Below are 24886 nucleotides of genomic sequence, written 5' to 3'. Positions count from 1 at the left end.
AATTCCTTCACCTCCGCCGCATCTGCTCCCAGGATGAGGCATTCCACACCTGTACATCTCAGATGTCCTCGTTTTTCAAGGACTGCAACTTCCCCCCGTCAGTGGTCGAGAACACCCTCCACCGTGTCTCCCGCATTTCCCGCAACTCATCCCTCACACCCCGTCCCCGCAATAACAACCAAAAAAGAATCCCCCTCGTCCTCACGTACCACCTCACCAACCTCCAGATCCAACGCATCATCCTCCGACACTTCCGCCATCTGCAATCCGACCCCACCACCAAAGACATTTTTCCCTCCCCACCCTTATCTGCTTTCGGAAGGGACCATTCTCTCCGTGACTCCCTTGTCCGCTCCACACTCCCGTTCAGCCCCACCACACCCGGCACTTTTCCCTGCAACCGCAGGAAGTGCTACACCTGCCCCCACACCTCCTCCCTCACCCCCATCCCAGGCCCCAAGAAGACTTTCCACATCAAGCAGATGTTCACCTGCACATCTGCCAATGTGGTATACGGCATCCGCTGTACCCGTTGTGGCCTCCGCTACATCGGGGAAACCAAGCAGAGGCTCGGGGACCGCTTTGCAGAACACCTACCCTCGGTTCGCAATAAACAACTGCACCTCCCAGTCGCGAACCATTTCAACTCCCCCTCCCATTCCTCAGACGACATGTCCATCCTGGGCCTCCTGCAGTGCCACAATGATGCCACCCGAAGGTTGCAGGAACAGCAACTCATATTCCGCTTGGGAACGCTGCAGCCCAATGGTATCAATGTGGATTTCACAAGCTTCAAAATCTCCCCTCCCCCTACCGCATCCCAAAACCAGCCCAGCTCGTCCCCGCCTCCCTAACCTGTTCTTCCTCCCACCTATCCCCTCGTCCCACCTCAAGCCACACCCCCATCTCCTACCTACTAACCTCATCCCACCCCCTTGACCTGTCCGTCCTCCCTGGACTGACCTATCCCCTCCCTACCTCCCCACCTACACTCACCTTTACTGGCTCCATCCCCGCCTCTTTGACCTGTTTGTTTCCTCTCCACCTATCTTCTCCTCTATCCATCTTCTATCCGCCTGCCCCTCTCTCCCTATTTATTTCAGAATCCCCTTCCCCTCCCCCATTTCTGATGAAGGGTCTAGACCCGAAACGTCAGCCTTCCTGCTCCTATGATGCTGCTTGGCCTGCTGTGTTCATCCAGCTGTACACCTTATTGTCTCAGATTCTCCAGCATCTGCAGTTCCTACTATCTCTGACCTTTTAGCATGCCCAGTTCAAATCACTTAGTTTTTCTGAACACCACACCCTCCTCAAAAACAAAATCAAATGAATCATTTTGGAGTGTGTTACATCACAGGCACAAGGCTGGGATAAAATTGGTAATAAGCTTTAACTGCTGATTTGACTATCCTAAGAACATAACAAATATGAGCAGAAAATAGGACCATATTGTACTCATGCATTATTGTGCTTCTGCCACAGCTCCATTTTCACAATAATCTGAGGTGGAATTTCTAGCTAGCAGATTGTCCTTGAGCGCTCTATTCAACTGTTCGATGACACCATTTGATTGTGGGTTACCTTATGATGTCAGCTGGGGACAAATTCTGTAACTTGCTACAATTTGATAGGAACTCCATGATGACTGGAAACAAACTGAAGTCCATTGTCCATACAGTAGTAATAATCTCTGGCAAGCCCCATTTTGTAAATAATTTGTCTAAAATGTCAATGTCCAATGTAATAGTTATGGAATTTGTTGTAGCAATTTCTAGTCATTTTCTGTGTGGCTTATGAGCAACAAGTAAATGTTGTTTGTTATGGATTGCCTATATTTCTTCAAAAATATCAATTTGGAATAGTTGATCATGGGGCTGTTTGCATAGTTGGAGGGTGCAGTCAACTGATTTTACAGACTATACAAGTTACACAGTTTCTCATGATTTTTTTCTACACTGTGACATGATCCTAACCATCTGTCTGCTTCATAGGATCTTTGTTTCATCTTTACACCTGGATGTCCTATGTGGATAAAATGATTGCTGTAAGGCTTTTGAGATAACGACTGAAGTTTTGCATATGATAGAATTGTCATAAAACAATGCGAGTTCATTGAATACTCAAAAGCACAGGACCATTTTTCCCTTATTTCTCATGTTTATCAGTTTTTAGGTGATTATTTTCAGTATTGCACTGGTCTGTCAACCTTGAACTCTTCTCGTGTAACAAGGTTTGTGGCTGTTTGAAATTGCAACAATCACATAGTTTTCAATGTTACAATTTGTTCTATAAAGTTGTCTGCAAAAGAAGTCTCAGTAAGCATGTCGGCTACTGAGTTGCAAAATACTCAACCTCAAAATTGTACCAATGAAGATGGTTTGACCATTTTGAAGACCATCGATAGATATGTGGACGTCCGAGACCAAATTGTAATATGGCTAATAGTGTAGTTGGTACTTGATGATTGATGCAGAAAGTGAAATTTTCTACCATTGAGATATATGAGCCACTGTTCTCAGGCATTGACGCAAACTAATTTCACTCCCCAGTAGATTGTTGTGTTCAGTCGTCAATAAAAGATCATTCACTTCCTTCAATGTATTGTGAAATTACAGTTCCATTCATTTTCCCTTATGCGTCTTAGTTAATTTGTGTTGAAATGCCTGAAGACTAGCAGAAGTTCTGTCTTCATTGTCTCAAATTCTATTTGATGTGTGTTGTACCAACTACATGTTGTACTAACTACATGAGATACACTATCATTTTAAAAATACATAACACCAAATATAAATTGAAATAATAATTCATGATGTTTTAAAATGATGAAGACCATGATTGTTTTGCAAGTGTTTCAATATGTCTATAAGGATCTATTTTAAGTTTTCCTTAAGTCTACTTTTAAGAGTCAAAAATTAAATGATTTTCAGAAAATGAAGAGAACGACATCACTTGAAGGAAGCACAGGCCTTGAATATGCTGAAGAGAGACATCTCATGGCTGTGTAATTTTACTTCTTTGCTCATCAGCTCAAATATTTTGATGTGTAGATTACTGGTAGTGTGGGCTATTAACAGTGTTGGAAGGGTGACTGGGCTTGTAGAACATCAGTGAATGACTGACTAATACACTGTTTCTTTCATTGAGATTTGAGTAGTTGAGACAGAAATTGAGGGATGACAGAATAATGCTAAATTAGAATCAAATCAGGAATAGAAAAAATAGTAAGGTGAGGAAGAAAAAAAATCAGATTATGCCAAAGAAAAAAGAAGCTGAAAGGAAATGTAGAAAAATCACTTAAACTGTAAAAGTCCCTGGCAACAATTTACTATTCATAGGAATGAGTCTCCCTGGTTTAAATTGTTCCTTTTCAGTCCTGGAGTGGTTGATGAGTCACCCTTCCAACACTGTTAATAGCCCACACTACCAGTAATCTACACATCAAAATATTTGAGCTGATGAGCACAGAAGTAAAATTGCACAGCCATGAGATGTCTCTCTTCAGCATATTCAAGGCCTGTGCTTCCTTCAAGTGATGTCGTTCTCTTCATTTTCCGAAAATCATTTAATTTTTGACTCTTAAAAAGGTAATGACACTCAATGTTAGGTAGCAGCCCTAACTTTTGTGGGTTTGATGTGAAAACAGAGCAACTCATGGGGAGGTTCAGCATAAACTGCTGTCTCAAGTAGCTAATGGTAGAGTGGTATAAACCGTCAAGTAACCCTTAGGCATTTGCAATTCACTGGGTATCTCTTCCTCAGTACATCTTGCTGGACCATTTGCTTATTAAGGACAGCACTATTATGCTTCCATTTAGAAGCAGAGAGTCTTTAAGGTAGAAGTTTTAAGACTTTAGAATGAAGTTCCACCACTTTCTGTCTCCATTAAAATTGCAACTTTTTGTAAATAGCACAGCCAAAGCTATATTTCATGTTATAGTTCCAATGACCCTGGGCTGAAATGTTATTCCATATGAGACTGTTGGTAGTTTTGTGTTTTTGTCCACTTTGAGGAAATGTGACAGTTCAAATCACAAATAAACATAACCATTAAATTCCACAGCATATTTAACTTGTCATCCAAGGATATTTATTTGAAGGTTCATGAAAGAAAATGAGTCATAAAACCCAGCTTTGGTGTAAATGATGGCTGATAACACTGGGAGAGAAGGGAGTGGGGGCACAACAGATGAGATCAGATAAATAGAAACCAGACAGAAAATAGAGACCAGAGAAATAAAGAATTACAGATATATTAGTCTCCCATTAAAGTATTTTTTTTCTGGCAAGGAGCGTTTTCATTTGTAGTCTAATCTGAAATACATGGAAAATTTTTTTTTCAAAACTCCAGTATCCAGTGAGCACAATAATATGCCATATAGTGAGAGGAGGCGGTTAATGAGGGACTTGTAAGTCTATATTCAAAGAGAATTTTCATCTGTCTTTTTTCAGTTCCACAGCTGGTGTTTGGTGGAAACCTGGATTTTCTGGTGTTTGATTACCTGTCTGAAATCACCATGTCATTGCTCGCTGCTGCTAAAGCCAAATCTTCTGTAAGAATGTGTTTCTCTTGTTAAATAATTGGGATGTAGCCAGGTCATTGTACATCATGTATCCAAATATTATTTGGGGGTGTTTGAGGGGACTTTAGTGTACAATCTGTACCAGAGCTTCATTAGGGAAGCAGGTGAATTAATTCTAGGACATGCTTCACAAATAGTGTCAAAGAAGTTTATTTATTGCTCAGTGTTTCATGACAGGTGTCGGTTCTTTTACGGTGGCATGGGTTTTATGTTTTCTTCACCTTGCACAGAGGTTCTCAGCTTGGAGCAGTGATTAATCCCGCCTAGTTCATCTGTGCAAGGCACATGCTCAAAAGTGTTACTGCCAATATAATTACAGACCAGATATTCCCAGTCAGGTCCTGGAAGCCCTGTGGAAATATCCAGCACAAAGTGTCTAGTGAAGTAACAATAGCAAAGCCACTTTAGAAGCCATCCCTACCCTTGCTGCTGAATGAATTTCCTGGCACTGTTACTGTCTCAAGCTTGTTCTGGGATGACCCAAAGATAGGTGGAGGGACAGGTTGTGTTGACAAAGTGAGGAGGCTGCAGAAGGACTTGGGCAGGATAGGAGAGTGGGTAAAGAAGTGGCAGATTGAATGCAATATGGGAAAGAGTGAGGTTGTGCATTTCGGGAGGAAAAATAGAGGCATAGACTATTTACTAAACAGGGAAAAATTTTGGAAATCTGAAGCACAAAGGAACTTGGGATTCTCCTAAGGTTAATATGCAGGCTTGGTTGGTGCTTAGGGAGGCAATTACAATGTTAGCGTTGATTTCAGGAGGGCTAGATTACAAGCACAGAAATGTATTGCTGATGTTGTATAAGGCTCTGGGTAGACCACATTTGGAATATTGTGAGCAGTTTTATGCTCTGTATCTAAGAAAGATGTGTTGGCATTGTAAGAAGTCCAGGGGAGGTTTATAAGAATGATCACGGGGATGAAGAGTTCGTCATGTGAGAAATGGCTGAGGAGTCTGGGTCTGCACTCAAGAGAATGATGAGGAGGGATCTGACTGAAACTTATAGAATACTGAAGGACCTCAATAGAGTGGATGTGCAGTAGATATTTCCACTAGTAGGAGAGGTTAGGACCTGAGGGCACAGACTCAGAGTGAAGGGATGACCCTTTAGAACTGAGATGAGAGTTCTTTCAGCCACCTGTTAAGTTAACAGGTTAACCTGTGGAACTCATTGTTGCAGAGGGCTGTGGTGACCACAACATTTAGTGTATTTAAGACAGAGATAGATTCTTGATTAGTAAGGAGATCAAGGGTTATGGGAGGAAGACAGAAGAATATTGAGAAATGTATCAGCTATGATCAAATGGCGAAGCAGACTCGATTAGCCAAATGCATAATTCTGCTCCTCCATCTTATGGTTTTATGCACATTTCAGCAAAGTTTTCTGCAATGTGTTGCAGATGCAGATAGTAGACTTGTCCTGCTCTCCTGTCATCTTAACAGGCTACACAGTAAATTGTCTCCATATGAGAGATACGCTGTCTGAACCATTTGTCCTCTAAAAGTTTAGTTCCTTGGGCCCCTTAGCCAAGGGCACTTCTCTCTTCACTTTTAAGGATCAAATTGGCAAATTAAGAATTCAAATCTTTCACTCAAGGTCCAAATTACATCCCTGATTTTGTTGATTATACATCTCCCTTGGCTAATGGTAGGTGACTCGTTTCCATATTTTTCTGATATTTTTCCAGAAGTACATATCTGCAGCAATTCTCCTTTCATTCTCATTCTCCCACAATGGGAACGGGGTGGGCACCTCACCTTCACTGTGCAACTGATCACAGGTGAGAAACCCAAGCTGCATTTCTGAAGTAAAAACAAAAAATGTTGTAAGTACCCAACCTGTCTGGTAGCATGTTTAGAGAAAGAATCAGTTAGCATTTCAGGTTGATGATTTTTAATTGAACACATTTCTGTTCTTTCGTGTACCACAGTGTACTGTATCAATGTTCTGTACTTCGTATTCATTTTAATGTCTTTGCATTTTGATTTATGATGCATTCCCATGTGTACAGAAACAGTAAAACCTGTCTTTTTTTTCAGAATCATGGATACGTGCCAGATTTTGTGGAGGTTGCTATGGTCCCATTTATTAAGGATATTCATAAAAGAGGTAATTTTGACAGTCATGGTTTGTTTTCTTACTGCTTTTATAAGTTAGTTAAAAGTAATTTTTAAAAACTCATTGTTGTAGTTTAAAACCTAAGGTGAAAAACTACAAAGTTAAATATATTCTCTGTTTAATCTGATTTATTATTGTCACATGTACCAAAGTGCAATGAGAAGTATTGTTTTGTGTGCTATCTAGACAAATCATCCCTTACGTAAGTATATCAGGGTAATAGAACAGAATACAGAATATAGTGTTACAGCTACAGAGAAGGCACACATAGAGATCAACTCTAATATCATAGATCATAGAATCCCTACATTGTGGAAACAGGCTCTTCAAACCAACAAGTCCACACCGACCCTCAGAGCATTCCACCCAGACCCATCCCCCTATAACCCACCTAATCTAAACATTCGTGAACACTATGGGGCAATTTAGCAAGGCCAATCCACCTAGCCTGCTTATCTTTGGACTTTGGAAGGAAACAGGAGAACCCAGAGGAAACCCATGCAGACACGGGGGAAATGTGCAAACTCCACACTGACAGTCGCCCAAGGATGGAATTGAACCCACGTTCCTGGCGCTGTGAGACAGCAGTGCTAACCACTGAGCCACCATGCTGCCCATATAAGAGGTCTGTTCTTAAGTCTGATGACGGTGGGGAAGAAGCTGTTCTTGAATCTGTTAGTACGTGTTTTCAAGCTTTTGTATTTTCTGCCTGCTGGAAGAGGGTGGAAGAGTGTATAACCAGGGTGGGAGGGGTCTTTGCCTATGCTGGCTGCTTTCCCGAAGCAGTGGGAGGTATAGACGGAATCAATGGAAGTAGGGCTGGTTTTCGTGATGGATTGGGCTGTGTTCACCACTCTGTAATTTCTTGTGGTCTTGGGCAGAGCAGTTGCCATACCAAGCTGTGATGCATCCAGATAGGATGCTTTCTATGGTGCGACTATAAAAATTGGTAAGAGTCATTGTGAACACGCTGAATTTCCTTAGACCATTCAGGAAGTGAGTGTGTTGGTGTGCTTTCTTGGCTATGACATCGATGTGGATCGACCAAGATAGATCATTGGTGATATTAGCACCTAGGAATTTAAAGCCCTCAAAAATTTCCACCTCAGCACCATTGATACAGACAGGGCACATCCTCCATTCTGCCTCTTGAAGTCGATAACCAGCTCCTTCATTTTGATGATATTGAGGTAGAGATTGTTGTCTTTACACCATGCCACTAAGCGATCTGTCTCTTTCCTGTACTCTGTCTCATTATTGTTTGAGATTTAACCCACTACAGTGGTGTCATCAGCAAATTTGTAAATGGGGTTAGAGCTGAATTTGGCCGCATAGTCATGAGTGTACAAGGCATATAGTAATGGGCTGAGTACACAGCCTTGTGGGGCACCGGTGTTGAGGATTATTGTGAAGGTGGTGCTGTTGCCTATCTTTACTGACTGTGGTCTGCTGGCCAGGAAGCCAAGAATCCAGTTGGAGAGTGGGGAGCAGAGTGCTAGGTCTCAGAGTCTGGGGATGAGTTTTATTGAAATCATGGTGTTGAAGGCGGGGCTAACATCAGTAAATGGGAGTCTCACATAGGTATTCTTGTTACCCATATTTCCAGGAATAAGGCAGGGATATGGCGTCTGCCGTAGACCTTTTGTGACTGTAGGTGAATTGTAGAGGATCAAGGCAATTTGGGAGGCTGGATTTGATGTGTGCCATTACTAACCATAATGATGGATGTCAGAATCACCGGACGATAGTTATTAAGACACGTTGCCTAGTTTTCCTTTGACATTGGGAGGATAGTGGTCTTCTTAAGTCAATAAATGTACAGCTGGAAAAGCACAGCAGGTCAGACAGCATCCAAGGAGCAGGGAAGTCAACGTTGACCTTTCTGCTCCTCAGATGCTGTCTGACCTGCTGTGCTTTTCCAGCTTCACATTTATTGACTCTAACTTCCAGCATCTGCAGTCTTTACCATCTCCAAGTAGTCTTCTTGAAGCAGATGGGAACCTCACATCAGAGTAAGAAGAGGTTAAAGATATCTGCAAATATTTCCACCAGCTGGTCTGTGCAGGATCTGAGTGTATGGCCGGGGTCTCCATTTTGGCCAGTTGTTTTGCGTGGGTTCACTCTCAAGAAGATCAATCTGACGTCTGCTGCAGTGACTGTGGGTAAAGGAGCACCCGAGGCTGTGGGCGGCAGGTGGCATCACTTCACTGACCTTTTGTTCAAAACGAGCATAGAATATATTGAGCTCATCATTGAGGGATACATTGTTATCAGCAATTCTACTTGACTTCACTTCGTAGCCTGTTATATCATGTCAGCCTTGCCACAGTCGATTTGTTCATGTGGTTAGCCTAGGAGTCTAGTTTAGTCTGGTATTGTCTCTTAGCGTCCCTGATGACTTTGGGAAGATTGTATCTAGATTTCCTGTATAGGCCCAGGGTCAACCAACTTGAAAACTTCAGACCTAGACATCATTCGGGAGTGAGTCTCCTGGTTCATCCATGGTTTCTGGTTTGGGAACACTTGGATTAACTTCTTCGGCACGCAGTCCTCTACACACTTACTGATGAAGTCTGTGAAGGTAGTGGCATACTCATTTAAGTTGCCACTGAGTTCTTGAATATGGACCAGTCCACTGACTCCAAGCAGTCACTAGGAGCTCATCTGTTACCTCAGACCAGCAATGTACAGTTTTCTGTACCAGATCCTCATGCTTCAGTTTCTGCTTGTAAGCTGGGAGAAGGAGCAAATCCTTCTGGTCTGATTTACAAAAATGGCAGCAGAGGAATGGGGCAGTAAACATATTTGTATTCTACGAGTCGTCTTCTATGTTTTTTTTCAAGAAAATTGCAAAACCTACAAATTTGTTTCCCCTAGTTCTCTCTCACACCACCCAGACTTCAGCACAGATTAGCACTGAATTGGCAATATCATGTGGAAGGGTTATTATGATGACTGGTATGAGAGAAGAGAAAAGTTCATGCTGGAGCAGTATGAACTGCTCCTCTGAAGCTGAAGCAGTATTTTGAGACAAAATAGAAGGAAATTAAACAGTATACCAGAGCCTAAAATTGGACTGTTTGATTGCATTTGACTTGCATTAGACTTGATATTCCTCATTTAAAAAACTTTAACAATGAACAAATAAATATTTCCTAATGGTCCTAACCTATTCACAGATAGCCGGCAAATTTTGAATCAGTCTTTTATTGTGAGACTTTTGAACTGTTATGCCCTAAAGGTAAGTGTGTTTAAGGAAATTCCGAATCCATACTTTTCATGACAACTTTTTTTCAGTTAACAACACTCCATAAAATTCACCCCCCACTACTGCATTACTAGCTGGCTATATTTATGCAACCAATGCTGACAAAATTAAACTGAATTAATGTATCTATCAGCTGTTCTGTCATTCTGTTAGGTCTTGGGCATTCCTGTGGATCATATTAGATTATAACATAAATTATGGTCCCAGATATATTCTTGAGCAGAAATAATCATGGACCTCCCCCCCACCCCACAACCTCAAATCACTGAAGACTATTGTGTGCTCCAACTCGTGACTTTTCTGCTCATTTTGGGCCATCTTACACTATTTATGCACATTATTATGTTCCTGCATGAACAAAGTCAAGCAAATATGAAACACAGGACAAGTTTCTTACAGTAACAAATAACATGTTTATGGTATAGGTGGTTTGTTAGCTCAGTTGGCTGGATGGCTGGTTTGTGTTGCAGAGTGACACCAACAGCATGTGTTCATTTTCTGTACTGGCCAAAGTTGCCGTGAAGGTTCCACTTTCTTGACTTTGTCTCTTACCTGAGGCTTGATAACCCTCAGGTTCAATGACCACTTGTTTGTCTCTCTCTCTCTCTCTCTCTCTCTCTCTAAGGAGAGAGCCATCCTACGGTGCCCTGGGGCTTTGACAACTTTACGTTTACAGTATGTACCAAATTTTTTTTTTACTTAAGTGACACTTACAAGGTGCATCCATAATGAGGTGAATTTCAATCAAATTCAACAAGTTAATGATAATTTTAGATTTATTATCCTCCTCCGAAAAACAGAAAATTACCAGTTCCTTAACTAGCATAACTGGAAAATGTACTGCCTCATTTGAAGCTTAGCAGCATTTTGTCACAGGCCGACACTAAGCTGACTGATGTCAACTGGCACAGTTCAAGCAATTCAAATTGGCAATCGCTCTGCGCTTTGCAGGAAAAACAAAAATCAATGTTTCCTCCCCAGTTTGCATCAGTTGGTATCTCTGTCAGTTTCAGTTCGGAAGATTTTAAGTTCATGCCTCTTTATGGATTTGTATACTGCACAATCTCTACTGACCCTGCTATGATTGCTGGAGAAGCTGCCTGCTTATAATAGGTGTAAAATACCATGTGGTATTATTCAAAGAATGCAGGAAATTTTCCTACTGCTCTACACAGTATTTTTCCTTCGAGTAACTCAACCAAAAGCAGATTAATTTTTTGATTGTGGAATTTTGCAGAGTACAGATTGGCAGCTGCATTTACCTCCAAAATAGAAGTAACTGCTCTTAAAACAGTTTGCAATACGGCACTTTTTGGTGATGAGTATATTCTAAAGCACTATAAAATTGCAAGGTTATTCGTTCTTTCTTTGCTGATCACTATTCTGTGACTGTTGCTGCAAAGCATGTACATATTGAACAAGAACCAAATCAGGCTCAACCATGATGACTCCACGGTAAGATACTTGGCTGACTCTTACTATCTTGTTTCACAACTGCAAAAGTTCCAAAATGTCAAAGACTCAGAGGCAATTGTGAAACAAAAAAAGGCGTACACAATTTGGAAGAGGAAGTAAATCAAAACAATAATCAGTAAAAACTTATATTTTAATTTTAAACATAGTGAAAAAACAAGTTCCCTAAAGGTACTTAGCTTTTGCTTCAGGTATCCGTGTAGTCTGCAATGCTGGAGGTGTGAATCCTCACGCTTGTGCTGCGGCTCTGCAGCAGGTCGTGAAGAAAGCAGATCTGGACTTGAAGATTGGAGTCGTGACAGGAGATGATTTAATGTTGATGGTATGTAGAAAATAATAGGATATCAACAAAGATCGAAAATGTCAAAATCGTTTCTTCCGTACAATTACAAACATTTTACTGAGGCGCAAGAATAGGCCATTTGGCCCCTTAGGCCTGCTGTGCCATTCAATAAGACCATGGTTGATTTGTTTTTGGAATTCCACATTCCCATTTACCTCCAATAACTTTTATTCCCGTGGCCTAACAAGAATCTATTTACCTCTACCTTAAAAATATTCAATGACCAAACCTCCACAGGCTTCTGAAGCAGAGAATTCCCTCGGAGAAAAAAAGAATTCTCTTCATCTCTGTCCTAAAAGGGCGAACCAAAATTTTAAAGCACCGCTTCCTGGTTCTACATTCACCGACAAGAGGAAACATCATTTCTATGATCGCCATATTACCATATTAAGGATCTTACATATTAAGTTCCCCATCTCACTCTTCGAAATTCCAGTGGAAATAGCTCAGTCAGTCCAACTTTCCTCAGAAGAGAATAGTTGTGTTTTAGAAGAATTTTTGAGGATCGGGTTCATGAGGCATATAAAGGGGAACCAATAGCTGTAGTGCTAGTCACCTCCCTAATATAGCAGTGAATGCCAAACCAAGAGATGTTAGAGATGTTTCCTGCTGCAGCATTGAACGATGAAATTCATGGCTACAGTCACCTTTGCAACAGCAGTCAGTACTAGCTCTGGCTTCTCTGAAGCTGAAAATCTGTCTGTAAGCAGGGACAGATGTCAGAGAATACATCATTCATAGAATGAAAATGATGCACACACTGTTCTTTGCTTGGACTGGGGTAAGAGGAATGTTCTCCCAACACCCTAGGTGGATGCGATCTGTTACTGAGACCACTGCCCAACCATTTCTTTCTCTTCCCTTTGAAAGTAACTTAGCCTGTTCTCAATATCTCTGTTATTGCTTCAGGCCAAGGAGGATAGTAACCATAACTGGAAGCAGATGATCTGACTGTGCCACCCTTTGTTAGGCAGTAAATCAAAGGATATTGAGGTTAAATGAGTATGTGGATCAGCCATGATCTTATTGAATGACAGGAGCAAGTGGCTTTCCAAAACCCTTAAAATCAAAACAAGAATTTTTCCATGTGCGCTATCACTCACTCCATATTGACTTCACCAATTTAAAAAGCAGTGTAAAGCTCCCAACATTTCTACAAACTCAGGCAGAACTAGTAGAAATTAGTCAGCAACTAATCAGAAAATGGTTGATATCCTTTAGTACTGGAAGGTGTCCTTTCTGCTGTTGAACACATGTTTAACTGGTTGTGTTTAAGAAATAACCTTAGTTAGGTTGTAAATGTCTGTACAAGCAACAAATCAGTGCTGCACATTGATGAACATCACAACTTGCATACTTTGTATGTTTAGAGTGCATGCAGCCACCACATGTTAACACCCACAATAAAGTCATTGGGGCCTCTAACATTTGTAATATGTAACTAAAGAACCAAAACAATGGATTGCATGGAGCCGAATTTTGCAGCCTGACTGTTGCGTGGTCATTGGTCGTATATTTTTAACCATGTTATTTGAAATTACATAAGATTTCAAACTTTACACTATCATAAATAGTATTGTTTGAAATAAATTTGGAATGAGTTTGAGGTTGTAGTCCTGCTCGCCGAGCCGCTGTGTTTGGTTGCAGATGTTTCGTCACCCTGCTAGGTAACATCGTCAGTGCGCCTCTGGTGAAGCATCTTAGCAGGGTGATGAAAATTCTGCAACCAAACAGACATGCTTGGTGAGCAAGTCTACAACCTCATCTACAACCCGAGTTACAAATCTTAAAAACTTTATGGAATGAGTTTACCAAGTTCACCTTGTTTGAACGTAACATTTCTTCATATCTGCAACATTATGAACTTTCTTTGCCCTTGGGATAAATGTTTCATGATTACATTTTAATACATTCCTTGCTTTTACATTTTAAAACACTGATCGATTAGTATGTTCAGACAAACACTATTACACTTGCTGTGTTTCTAGCAAAACAGAAAATTGGTGCAGTTTTAAAACATTCTCAGAAACTGAGGGATGCCGAAAACTCAGCAGATCTGGCAGCCTCTCTGGAGAGTGATAAACAGACTTAATGCTTCAGTTCAATATAGCTCCTCTTCAGAACTTGTGTGGTTCTAAGTGCCCTTATTCCTCCTTGTAACCACAATTGTATACTGTGATTTTCACCTTATTTTCAGGACTTGAAAGCAAAAGAAGGTGATTGTCTTTTTGCATCATTTAACTGCAGAAAATCAGTCTTAACGAAGAGCATTTGAAAGTATTTCAGTAATTCAGCAACCACTGCTGCTATACTAGGAACACTGTCTTTCTGTTCTGCTTTCTGGCAATGTTATTAATTGTTAAATGAGGTTTGTTCTTGTGGCTAAGAAAGAAACACACAACAGCACAACTCCACAGGCTTATTTCTAACAGATGAACACTCTAGTTTGTGTCTGATATTATCGGTTGACAGCCTATCACTGTAAATGCAACATTTTCACAGTTAATCAGGCACTTCTTTGATTCCTTTGAAGTTTCTTTTTAAAGGGTTACTTGACACCATTGTTCCTGCGAAATCATTGAGGACCAGATATGGTAATTGCTTAGTAACCAGTGACAGTAAGGTCCTGGGCAATGTAGATGAGCAAGCTGATGTTAGTCAAGATGTTCAGACAGATACTTCACCACAACCCATTAATTCTGATGAAGAATCAAGAATTTAAATTTATCCTCTTTTGCTCCAAATAAAACAGAGAGCATGCTTGGCTGTATCCTACATCCTATCCAGCATTCTGTCTAAACTACACTTGTTCCGTGGTAACGCCAATGTTCCGGACACTCCACTTGGAAGTCTATGCATTGAAGAAAAATTAGAGGGAGTATTGTCCCTATCTCAGAAAAATTTAACAGGACCATTGTTAACTAGGGTCTCCAGAATGTTGAAGAGCCTTTTAGTGACTTATTCATGGGATAAGGGCATCGTTGGCTTGGCAAGCATTTATTGCCCATCCCTAATTGCCCTGAAGAAGTTGGTGGTGAGCTGTCTCTTTGAGCCGCTGTAGTCTCTAGGGGCACGCACATTGCTATTAAGAAGGGGTTTCCAGGATTTTATCCCAGTGACAGTGAAGGAATGGCAGTCTTGTTCCAAGTTAGGATGGTGTGTGACTTCGCTGGGATATGTAGGTGGTGGTGCTCCCATACAGTTGCTGCTGTAATCATTCTGGGTTGGTAGGGTTTACAGGTTCGGAGGAGGCTCGTTGAGTTGCTCCAGTGCGTCTTGTAGCTGATAAGCACTGTTGCAACTGTGCATTGATGGTAATGGTAATGATTGTTGAAGGTGTTAGATAGAGTGTCAGTCAAATAAGCTGGTCTTAGATGCTGTTAAGCTCCTTGTGTGAACAGGAAAAATGTCCTGCAAGTTCTTTTCTCATCAGATAATTAGCCAAAATTCTTTGAAAGCCACAATTGAATCTATCTTGATCATTTTGTCTGGCAGTTTATTCTGGATCTTAATGACAGTATGGGTAAATGTGCTTTTCATTGTTTTTGGTTCTTTGCCATTCACCTTAAATTGGTGTCCTCTGGTTCTTGATTCTTCTGGTAATAGGAACAGTTTCTGTCTACTTTCTTTCTCCAGATCCTTTGCTTATTTGAACACCTATTCTCAAGGTCTTCTGAACCCTCTCTAAGGAGAGTTGTGACAGATGCTCACTCACCATTGTGACTGAAGGGCCTTATCCCTGAAACGATTGTCATGAATCTTTTCATCGCTATTTCTAATAGATTCACTTCCTTCCTAAAATGCCGTGAACTGGACACAATTGTCCTTTTGAGACTGAACCAATATTTTACAAAATTTCACTGTAAGATACTTGATGTTGCCCTCTATTTTCCTAAAGAGATAAAGCCAAGGACTCAGATGCTTTATTAGTCACTTTCCCGCTAAGGAAAATAGGCTTCCTCCCAAAATGTTTCTCCCTCCCAAATGTATCACTCCACACTTATTTGTGTTAAACTTCATCTGTGATGCGTCTGTCCATTCCACCAGCCTGTCCATGCCCTCTTGAAATCTATTGCTTCCATCCCCCTTAGAGTTTGAAGTGTTTCCGATTTCTATGCTATTCACAGATGTTGAAATTGTACCTTGGATATCCAGTTCTAGGTTTTAATAAACAAGATCATGAAATGTAGTGGGCATAATACCAATCCTTTTAAAACTCATATACTTTCCTCATTTGGAAAAACGTTATTTTTATCACTACTGTCTGATTACTCTTACTTCCATATTTGTTTCCATGCTGTGACTGTACTGTTAAATCCATGGACTTTACTAACAGTGGCATGTAGTATTTCAACAAATGTCCTTTTGTAAGTACAGATACACCACATTAACTGCATTATCTTCATTAATCCCCTCTGCTACCATATGAGAAAGCACAATCATAACAAATCAGTGCTGTTGTTCTTTAATTATTTGTTTAAGAGACTATTAATTTTGTCTCATTACCTTTACCCACAACAAAGATTAAGAATAACTGGTCGGTAGTTTCTATGCTTGTTCTTGCACCCTTTTTTAAACAATGGTGTAACATTTGTAATTCTGCAGTCTTTGACATCACTCCAGTATCTGGGGGTGGAATGATTAGCGTATTATGACCAGTGTCTTCATAGTTTCCAACTTTAAATCCCTCAGCATTCTCACAACTGTCTATCTGGTCCTGCTGATTGAGCAACTTTAAGCATACTCAGTCTTTCTAAGATTGAAGTTTCTTAAGATTTTTTAGCCCATATGGGGGGTTCTGCTATAACACAACAGTTGCGTTCTTGCGCAATATTGTGCTATAGAAATAACAGGGCCTATGGGGAAAGCTGGGTTAGGGCAGACCCACCAGAAAATATTACTCAAAATCGCTGAAAAGTCACTCAAAAGCCCTGACACAAGCAATAGCACAATTTGAATAAATGTTTAAATTATATCTAATAATGAAATAAATGTAAATTTAACACCTTATCTTCAAAAAATGTTAAGATGACTTGATAGGGGAGGAGGTTTTGAGGTTGCTCTGTTGTTAATGCAGGGGCTGAGGGTCACCGTCGTTATCATCATCATCATCATCATCATCATCACATCATCATCATCTTCAGGTGCAGTTCTGGTTGCAGAGTTAGGGTGAAAATTAGTTAATCCAAAAGTGGATGGCTGTGGTTCATTGTCTTCTGACTGTTTCTTGGGGGTTAGCTTAAAATAAATCCTATTTTTATTGCTTTGCCTTGTTTCTTCTTTTGTGAAGAAGCTGTTCATAGGGTGCCAAATAAGATCTTATTCCATGAGCTGCTATCCTGCTGTGTTCTGCATTGTAATCATTGTCCTCTAAGAGCTGCAACTACTTATCAATTTCCCTCACAATAGAAGACAAAACAGAAGTGGAAAGCTCTCGTGGTGCTACATCCTGGACTTCATCTTCTTCATCTCCAGCTTCTACATCCCCCTCAGCAACAAGATTTTGTAGATCAGCTGTAGAGAGGTCTTCACAGTGGGATTCAAGCAGCTCTTCAATATCCTCACTCTCCACTTCTTCAAATCCAACTTGCTTTACAAGATCAACACAATATTCTTTGATTCTTGGGAGCTCCTCTGACAGATCAAAGGTTTTAAAATCTTGAAAAAAATCTGGGAGAAGCTTCCGCCAAACTGCATCCTAGCAGTCCTTACTGACATCACCCCAGGCCTCCACGATAGTGTTAATTGCATTCTTGATGTTAAAGCTCTTCCAAAATTGAAGAACATTGTCCTTATGTCCCTCAGTGGCTGCAATCAGCCTCTTAAATGTGCACCTTAAATAATAAACTTTAAAAGCTGCTATTGCAACCTGGCCCATGGGTTGAAGGAGAGAAGTTGTGTTTGGGGGTAGAAATAGCACTTTGATGTTTTCAGAAATCTCACCAATGGTAGGAGGATGGCTTGGCACATTATCCAGGATGAGGAGAATCTTGAAATCCATTTTTTTCTTTCTGCAGTACTTTCTAAAAACATCTTCCAAAACATCAACAATAAGGTCAGAAAAAATTTGCCTCATCATCCAACCTCTTTTGCTTGACCTAAATTGGACACCTAGAGTAGACGTAAGGTAACCTTTCAAGGCTCATGGGTTGGCAGAGCGGTAGGCCACCACAGGCTTAAGCTTTAAGTCTCCACTGGCATTGGCACCCAGTAGCATTGTCATATGATCCTTTGCTACCTTAATGCCTGGAGCATGTGCTTCATTCGTTGAAATGTAGGTTCTTGATGGCATTCGCTTCCAGTATAAAGCTGTCTTATCCAAATTGCAAATTTGATCTAAGTTGTAGCCTTCTTCTTCAATTATTTTTCTTTTACTATGGGAGGAAATGCTATCACATGCTCCTCATCTGCACTGGCAGCTTTGTTACACAACTTTACGTTATGAAAAGCATAGCAGTTCTTAAAGCAAGCCACTAAAGGCAGGCACATCTGCAGGATTTTCAGCGTTTTTTGTTAAATCTTCATAAATTGGTAAGGCTTTCTATTCTATGGTGAGAAAAGTGGTCCCAGATGGCTTTTTTGTTTGATCTTCTATCCACAGACTTAGAAGCCTCTCCATCTGCTCAAGTTCCTTTGTCCATGACCTCACAGATTTGCTCGCACTCAGACTTGTTCCAGCAATGCAGCTTGCTTTAACCTTTTTTGCGTTGTCTCTAACAGTGCATAGGGTAGACTCCTTTATTCCTGTTACACGAACTATATCACATGTTCTCTCATTACGCTCAAAATGCTTTATAACATCTAGCTTCTCTCCCAATGTTATAGCCTTTCTTTTACGTTCACCACCGGCAATTTTATCACCAGAACACTTCTTGCTAATATTCTTGTCACTTTGTCCTCGCGTTTTTGTGGGTAACATGGCAGAATTAGCACAAAAAACCGGAGAACTGTACTTCTCACAGAAAACATGATGATCACGTGATAGCGGAGTGGAGACTCTTTCAGTGCTAACATTGCATGTGCTCAGGACAAAGCCTGCAAAACAATCATGTGATGTCAACACATACTCCTCTGCGCACTAATGGAATTGCGTTATAGCCAACACAAGTTTGTGTTTTAGAAATAGCGTTGCCCTATTCGTCAGTTGCATTATAGCCAGTTCGCATTGCTGGAACATGCATTATTGCAGAACTCGCTGTACAGTGTTTCAATAAGCACGTTCTCCACTATAACTTTGGTAAAGGACATGCTAACTAATTTTTTAATCATGTCAGCCATGGCCTCAACTTCCAAGTATAAAACTGTTAGTCCCTAATTGGCCTGACTCATCCATTTACCAAACTTTTATTATTTATATTATTCTGGAAAACTTCAGATTCTGTTTTTCATTTGTTGGCAGTCTCTTCTCATACTCTCTTTTTGCTTCTTTCATTTCTTTTTATTTTCTCGTCAATTTTCTGCAATCAAGCTGGTTCTCCATTATTTTATCAACTTTACATCTGTTACATGCATTATTTTACTGCTTCAGCTTTTTTCCATGTCTTTTGTCGTTCATAGATTTGTTGATCCTACCTTTCCCCCTTGTTGGAATGCACCTCAACTATACCCAAACTTATACTACGAAGACAAATTATTCTTCCTTTATAGTTTTTCCTGCCAATCTTTAATTCCATCTTACTTGGGCTCGAAACATTATCTGCTCATTGAAATTAGTCTCTAATTAATTTTTACTTTTTAAATTTGGATTGTTCTTTCCTTTTCCATATGTAATCTAAACCTTATCACACTATGATCACTATCTCCTAATATTGCCACTTGGCACTGGATCCACTCGATCTCATTTTCAAAGCCAGTGAAATTAAGGATAGACAATAAATGCTGGCCTAGCCAATGTCACCCACATCCCATGAACGAATGTTAAAAAACAGCAATGGCTCTTTCGTGCTTTAACTGGAAACATACAAAATTTCACCGAAACACAAGGCTTGCCTCTGGTTCTTTACACAAATACTGACACAGTCTATATTTGAATAAAAGGCCTCATCTTTGCCACTTATAGGTGGTCTCTAAAACACACCTAGGAATGCAAAGATACCTCTGTCAATTCTTCATTCATATCATATCTTTGAGATAGGAGGAGTAATTTATATTGATTAAATCACTGTGACCTGGGCAAAGGGACCCAGAATTCCATCAATTGAATCAACAGTTGACATAATGGCCCTTCGTGTGAATGACAAATTACACAAGATTTTAAGTTGCAACTACAAACCCTTTTTGTTACATATTTTAACTTAATTGTATACTAAAATTGTTTCCATTACTATTAAAGAAGTGCATTTCACAATCTTGGAATGTCCCAAAGTACTTTGCAGTTGGTCAGGTACTTTTAATGTAGAATTGCTGTAGTCATGTAAAGTTAACCTCTTTTCCAAAGCTAAAGAATTAGTTTAAATTGATCAGGGTCAATTTAAAATTGCAGAATTAACTGTCACATTTTGCTGCAATGTGCGTTAATGTTGAGAGATCTGCTGCCTCCTATTACTACAGCTGGAAAATCTTGGCAATTTTTTGTACCACTTGCAACTACTAGGATCAGCCAAGGGGTTAAAACGTGCAACCAAGCTCAGTCTTTAAGTGATGGGGATAGAGGTTCAGGGATAATTGAATCAGGGTATAAAGGTGTAATTCAGTCTCTAACTGGAACTAAAGAAAGGTTTTAATCTTTTTAAAAAAAAGGTTTTCTTGAAGCTAGCAATTATGGATTGTATACACCTTTTTACCTTTTTGCCAGAAAGATTTGCTGGAACAAGCAGGCATTACCGACATGGACAATGGAAGTCCTTTCCCTGCAAGTGTTCAAAGTATGAATGCATACTTAGGGTGAGTACTTACTTTTGCTATGATTCCCAGGATTAAATAATGTATTTTATCACCTATTGCCTTTTTAACAAGTTCAGTTTTACATTTGCTGTTTGGCATGAGCTAAGACATTGTCAGTACAAGGTGAATCTCTGCCTGAATTCTGAGAAGTCTGTGCATTCTCATTTTAGAAATAAACCTCATTGATGGACAGTATATTGACTAAAGTCAGTTTGGATTTAGAGGGAGATTTATGGGGCAGATATTTTTAAAGCAAAAAAAGGTGCCAGTGTTTATATTGTATAGATTGATGGAATGTGAGTAGCCCTGAGCTCTGGAACTTGTATAGTAGTAGAGTCTGGTCCAAGTGGATTGGCATTGATGTTTATAATGATACCAGTTTTCAATGCATGCTAAACTGAACAAGAGTATATGAAATTGAAGTAGGACAATGATTCTTGGTACGGACAGATATATGATGAATGTGATTTAATTCAAAGAAATTAACTTTTAGAAGTAAGTGAAACAATATCTATCAACTATGCTAAGACTAGGTAAATATAATTTCTAATCATATATATGTAAAATATTGGGTACAAGAATGATATTGAATTTGAAAACAGAGAGGGCTGGCATTTATACAGTGGCTGCATGTTCTCAGAATGTCCCAAAGTCTTTCACTGCCAATTAGTTATATTTGAAATGTAGTTGTTGTGTTGTGTGGGCCAACAGAGCATTCTGTTTGCGAACAGTGAGTTCCATAAACAGAAAATACGATCATTAATCTATTGATAGATTCATTGTCATGTTGTTTGAAGAACATATATTACAAGATACTAAGAGTATTTCCATCCATTTCTTTGAATTGTTCCTTGGAGTTTTTCACATATGAGTCCCTGGATTAACATTTCAAATAAACATTGGTTGCGTTTTAGTCCTGAGTTCCGTGCAAGATGAAAAGCTTCAACCTTGTGTCATTTTTAGCATTGTTTAAGTTCTGTACCAGCAAGCAGTTATCTCATATGAAGGATAGCGGCTCTGATAGTAATGTACTCTCTCAAGTGCTATTCTGAAGTATCAGCACAGTTATGTATTCAGGTCCTGGAGTAGAATTTGAACCCATAACTTTTTGACTGAAGTCAAAATTGCTGCTGTTGATATTGCTTGGGACAATTCTGGATGTACTATTATAGCCAGATCTGGACAAAGGAACTGAGGGTACTGATGTTAAGTTTGCAGATGACACAAAGACAGGCAGAGGAATAGGTAATGTTGAGGAAGCAGGGAGGTTGCAGAAGGACTTGGACAGGCTAGGAGAGTGGGCAAAGTAGCGGATGGAACACAGTGTGGGAAAATGTGAGGTTATGCACTTTGGTAGGAAGATTAGAGGTGTAGACTATTTTTTAAATGGGGAAAAGCGTCAGAAATCTGAAGCACAAAGGAACTTGGGAGTCCTGGTTTAGGATTCTGTTAAAGCTAACATATAGACTCAGTTTGCAGTTAGGAAGGCAAATGCAATGTTAGCATTCACTTCAAGACAGCTAGGATATAAGAGCATAGATGTACTGCTGAGGCTGTATAAAACTCTGGTCAGACTGTATTTGGAACATTCTGAGCAGTTTTGGGCCCATATCTAAGGAAGGATGTGCTGACATCGGAGGGGATCCAGATTAGTTTTACAAGAATGATCCCAGGGATGAAGAGCTTCTCCTACGAGGAGTGGTTGAAGAGTCTGGGTCTGAACTTGATGGAGTTTAGAAGGATATGGGAGGAATTCATTGAAACTTGCAGAATACTGAAAGGCATGGATAGGGTGAATGTGGAGAAGATGTTTCCAGTAGCAGGAGAGACTAGGACCCAAGAGCACAGCCTCAGAGTGAAGGGGTGACACTTTAGAACTGAGATGAGGAGGAATTTCTTCAACCAGAGCATGTTGATTCTGTGGAATTCATTGCCACACAGGACTGTGGAAGCCAAGTCATTTGAGAGTATTTAGCACAGAGATAGATTTTTGATTAGTAAGGGGATCAAAGGTTATGGGAAGAAGGCGGACAATGGGGTTGAGAAACACATCAGCCATGATCGAATGGTGGAGTAGACTTGATGAGTTGAATGGCCTAATTCTGCTCCTGCATCTTGTTATGGTCTTATAATAAAGTAATGAAACACAGAAAAGGTACTGCAAAGTACCTGGGAATTATGTCAGGAATAGGACATATCAGGTAAAGCTTGTACAAAATAGCTCTTGTTTCACTGTATCTGAGAAGAATAAGGACGATCCAGTGGAAATTTTTCCAATTTTTCAGATTTTGGCAGGTTAATTTAAAATGGCTCGCAACAGAAGATTAAATCAGGAATAACATAAACAAATGCAATGTCGTAAGTATCTTTTTCGCTAAGGAGCATTTAAAAGTAAATTGCTTACTACAGTTGGCTGTTGACACATAGAAAGGAATTTCAAATCATAGCTCTTTACACAACCTAGGGACCTGTAGCAGGTTGCAAATGCGATTATTCAAGGAGTGGGCTTTGCTGTTTACCAGCCATGATATTAGCATCCCTCATGTGGGTTTCCTGTCTAATCACACACGAGCTCCGTTACAGAAGGCTATCTATTTCACATGACCCTGGCTGCAGAAAAGTATACTGCGGAGGTAGTAAAATGGCGCAATAGTAGAAAGAAAACATAGGAAAGCTACTGTCTATTCTCTGATTTGTTACTGGAGATAACAGTGGATGGGACGAAATAAATCCTCTTCAGTGAAGATGGGAGAAGACCTATCAATCTTCTGAAACCGATGTAGCTGGACACAGCAGAGTCTGTAAGCAGCAGGAGTGTGATGCTGAAGACCTGGATAATTGCTGCCAGAAGTTAAATCACTTCATTAGCTCTGTAAAGGCAAGTGTCTTATCACTCGCAACTACAATCACCACTGTCTCATCACCTTAGTCTTCTCTTGAATAGCACTTCTCTGACTGACACATCTTGCAGGAGGATACATTCCTTTTTCTCCAGCTGCCTCCTCTAGCCTTCATCTCAACAAACACTCACATTGACCCTCATCCAATTGCCTCCACAGTCATTCTTCACAGAACTCTCCTCAAAAGAGCTCATTCCAACCTCAACATATATTCTACTTCACACACTTGTAACTCTCTGCTTTGTCTCATAACAGCAAAAGAGTGCACACAAATCCAGGAAGAGACTGAGAACTAAGCTGGATTCTTTCTCACATTTTCTCTCTTTCTTTCTCTCATTTACTGCCTCTCTTTCTCTCTCACACATACACACTCCCTGTCTCTCTCATTCCTGTGAACATTCTGTCTCTCTTTCATTCTCTGACACTTGCACACACTCATTCCCTTGCACATTCTCTGTCTCTCACACTCCCTCACTTTCTCTCACATTTCCTCAGCCATTCTCCCTCTCTCACATTCTGTCCTTAATTCTCGCAATATCATATTTCTTCGCTCTTATATTCACTCTCACATTCTCTTTCTCACATTTCCCATACATTCTCTCTCTCTTTCCATCACACATTCTCTCTCTTCCTCCCTTTCCCTCACATGTTCTCTCTTTCACTCCCATTCCCTTACACATCCTATTTCTCCCTCTCTCTCTATCTCTCTCACACACTCACTCACACATTCTTTAATATCCTATTCATTTGCTGTACAACAGCTAAGCTCTGAGTGTGGTGGGGGCATGAAATTTTGTTTGATTCTCAGGAACTTACAAACTTCATAAGGACTTAAGAATTAGAAGCAAATTGACTGATTAGCAATAAACAGCATGGTTTTGTGAGGGGGAGGTTGTGTCTCACTAACATGATTAAGTTTTTTAAGGAGGTGACAATGATGATTGATGAGGGAATAGCAATTGATGTTGTCTACATGGACTTCAGTAAAGCATAAAGCCTTTGGCAAGGTCCCTCATGGCAGACTGGTCGAAAAGATGAAGTCACATGGTATCAGGGTGAGCTGGTAAGATGGATACAGAACTCGCTTAGTCATAAGAAACAGAGGTGGAAGGATGCTTGTCAGAATGGAGGGCTATGACTAATAGTGTTCCACAATGATCATTGCTAAGACCTCTGCTATTCGTGATCTACATAAATGACTTGGAGGAAAATGTATCTGATCTAATTACTAAGTTTGCGGACAATACAAGGATTGGTGGAGTTGCAGATAGTGACAAGGATTGTTAGAGGATACAGCAGGATATAGATCAGTTGGAG

The 24886-nt window shown here is 40.2% G+C and overlaps 1 protein-coding gene across 1 annotated transcript in view; it reads left to right on the top strand.

Annotated features, from left to right (window-relative positions):
• lratb.1 (lecithin retinol acyltransferase b, tandem duplicate 1) overlaps window positions 1-24886 on the top strand; it is a 143515-nt gene that overhangs the window by 8626 nt on the left and 110003 nt on the right. The window contains exons 2-5 of the mRNA XM_048595805.1: window positions 4450-4550; window positions 6624-6693; window positions 11635-11765; window positions 20581-20669. Of these exons, the coding sequence (XP_048451762.1) occupies window positions 4450-4550; window positions 6624-6693; window positions 11635-11765; window positions 20581-20669 (391 nt within the window). The remainder of the gene's footprint in view (window positions 1-4449; window positions 4551-6623; window positions 6694-11634; window positions 11766-20580; window positions 20670-24886) is intronic.

This window comes from Rhincodon typus, chromosome 1, assembly GCF_021869965.1.
Source record: "Rhincodon typus isolate 14 chromosome 1, sRhiTyp1.1, whole genome shotgun sequence".
NCBI lineage: Eukaryota > Metazoa > Chordata > Chondrichthyes > Orectolobiformes > Rhincodontidae > Rhincodon > Rhincodon typus.
This window is presented reverse-complemented; position numbering and strand designations above follow the sequence as displayed.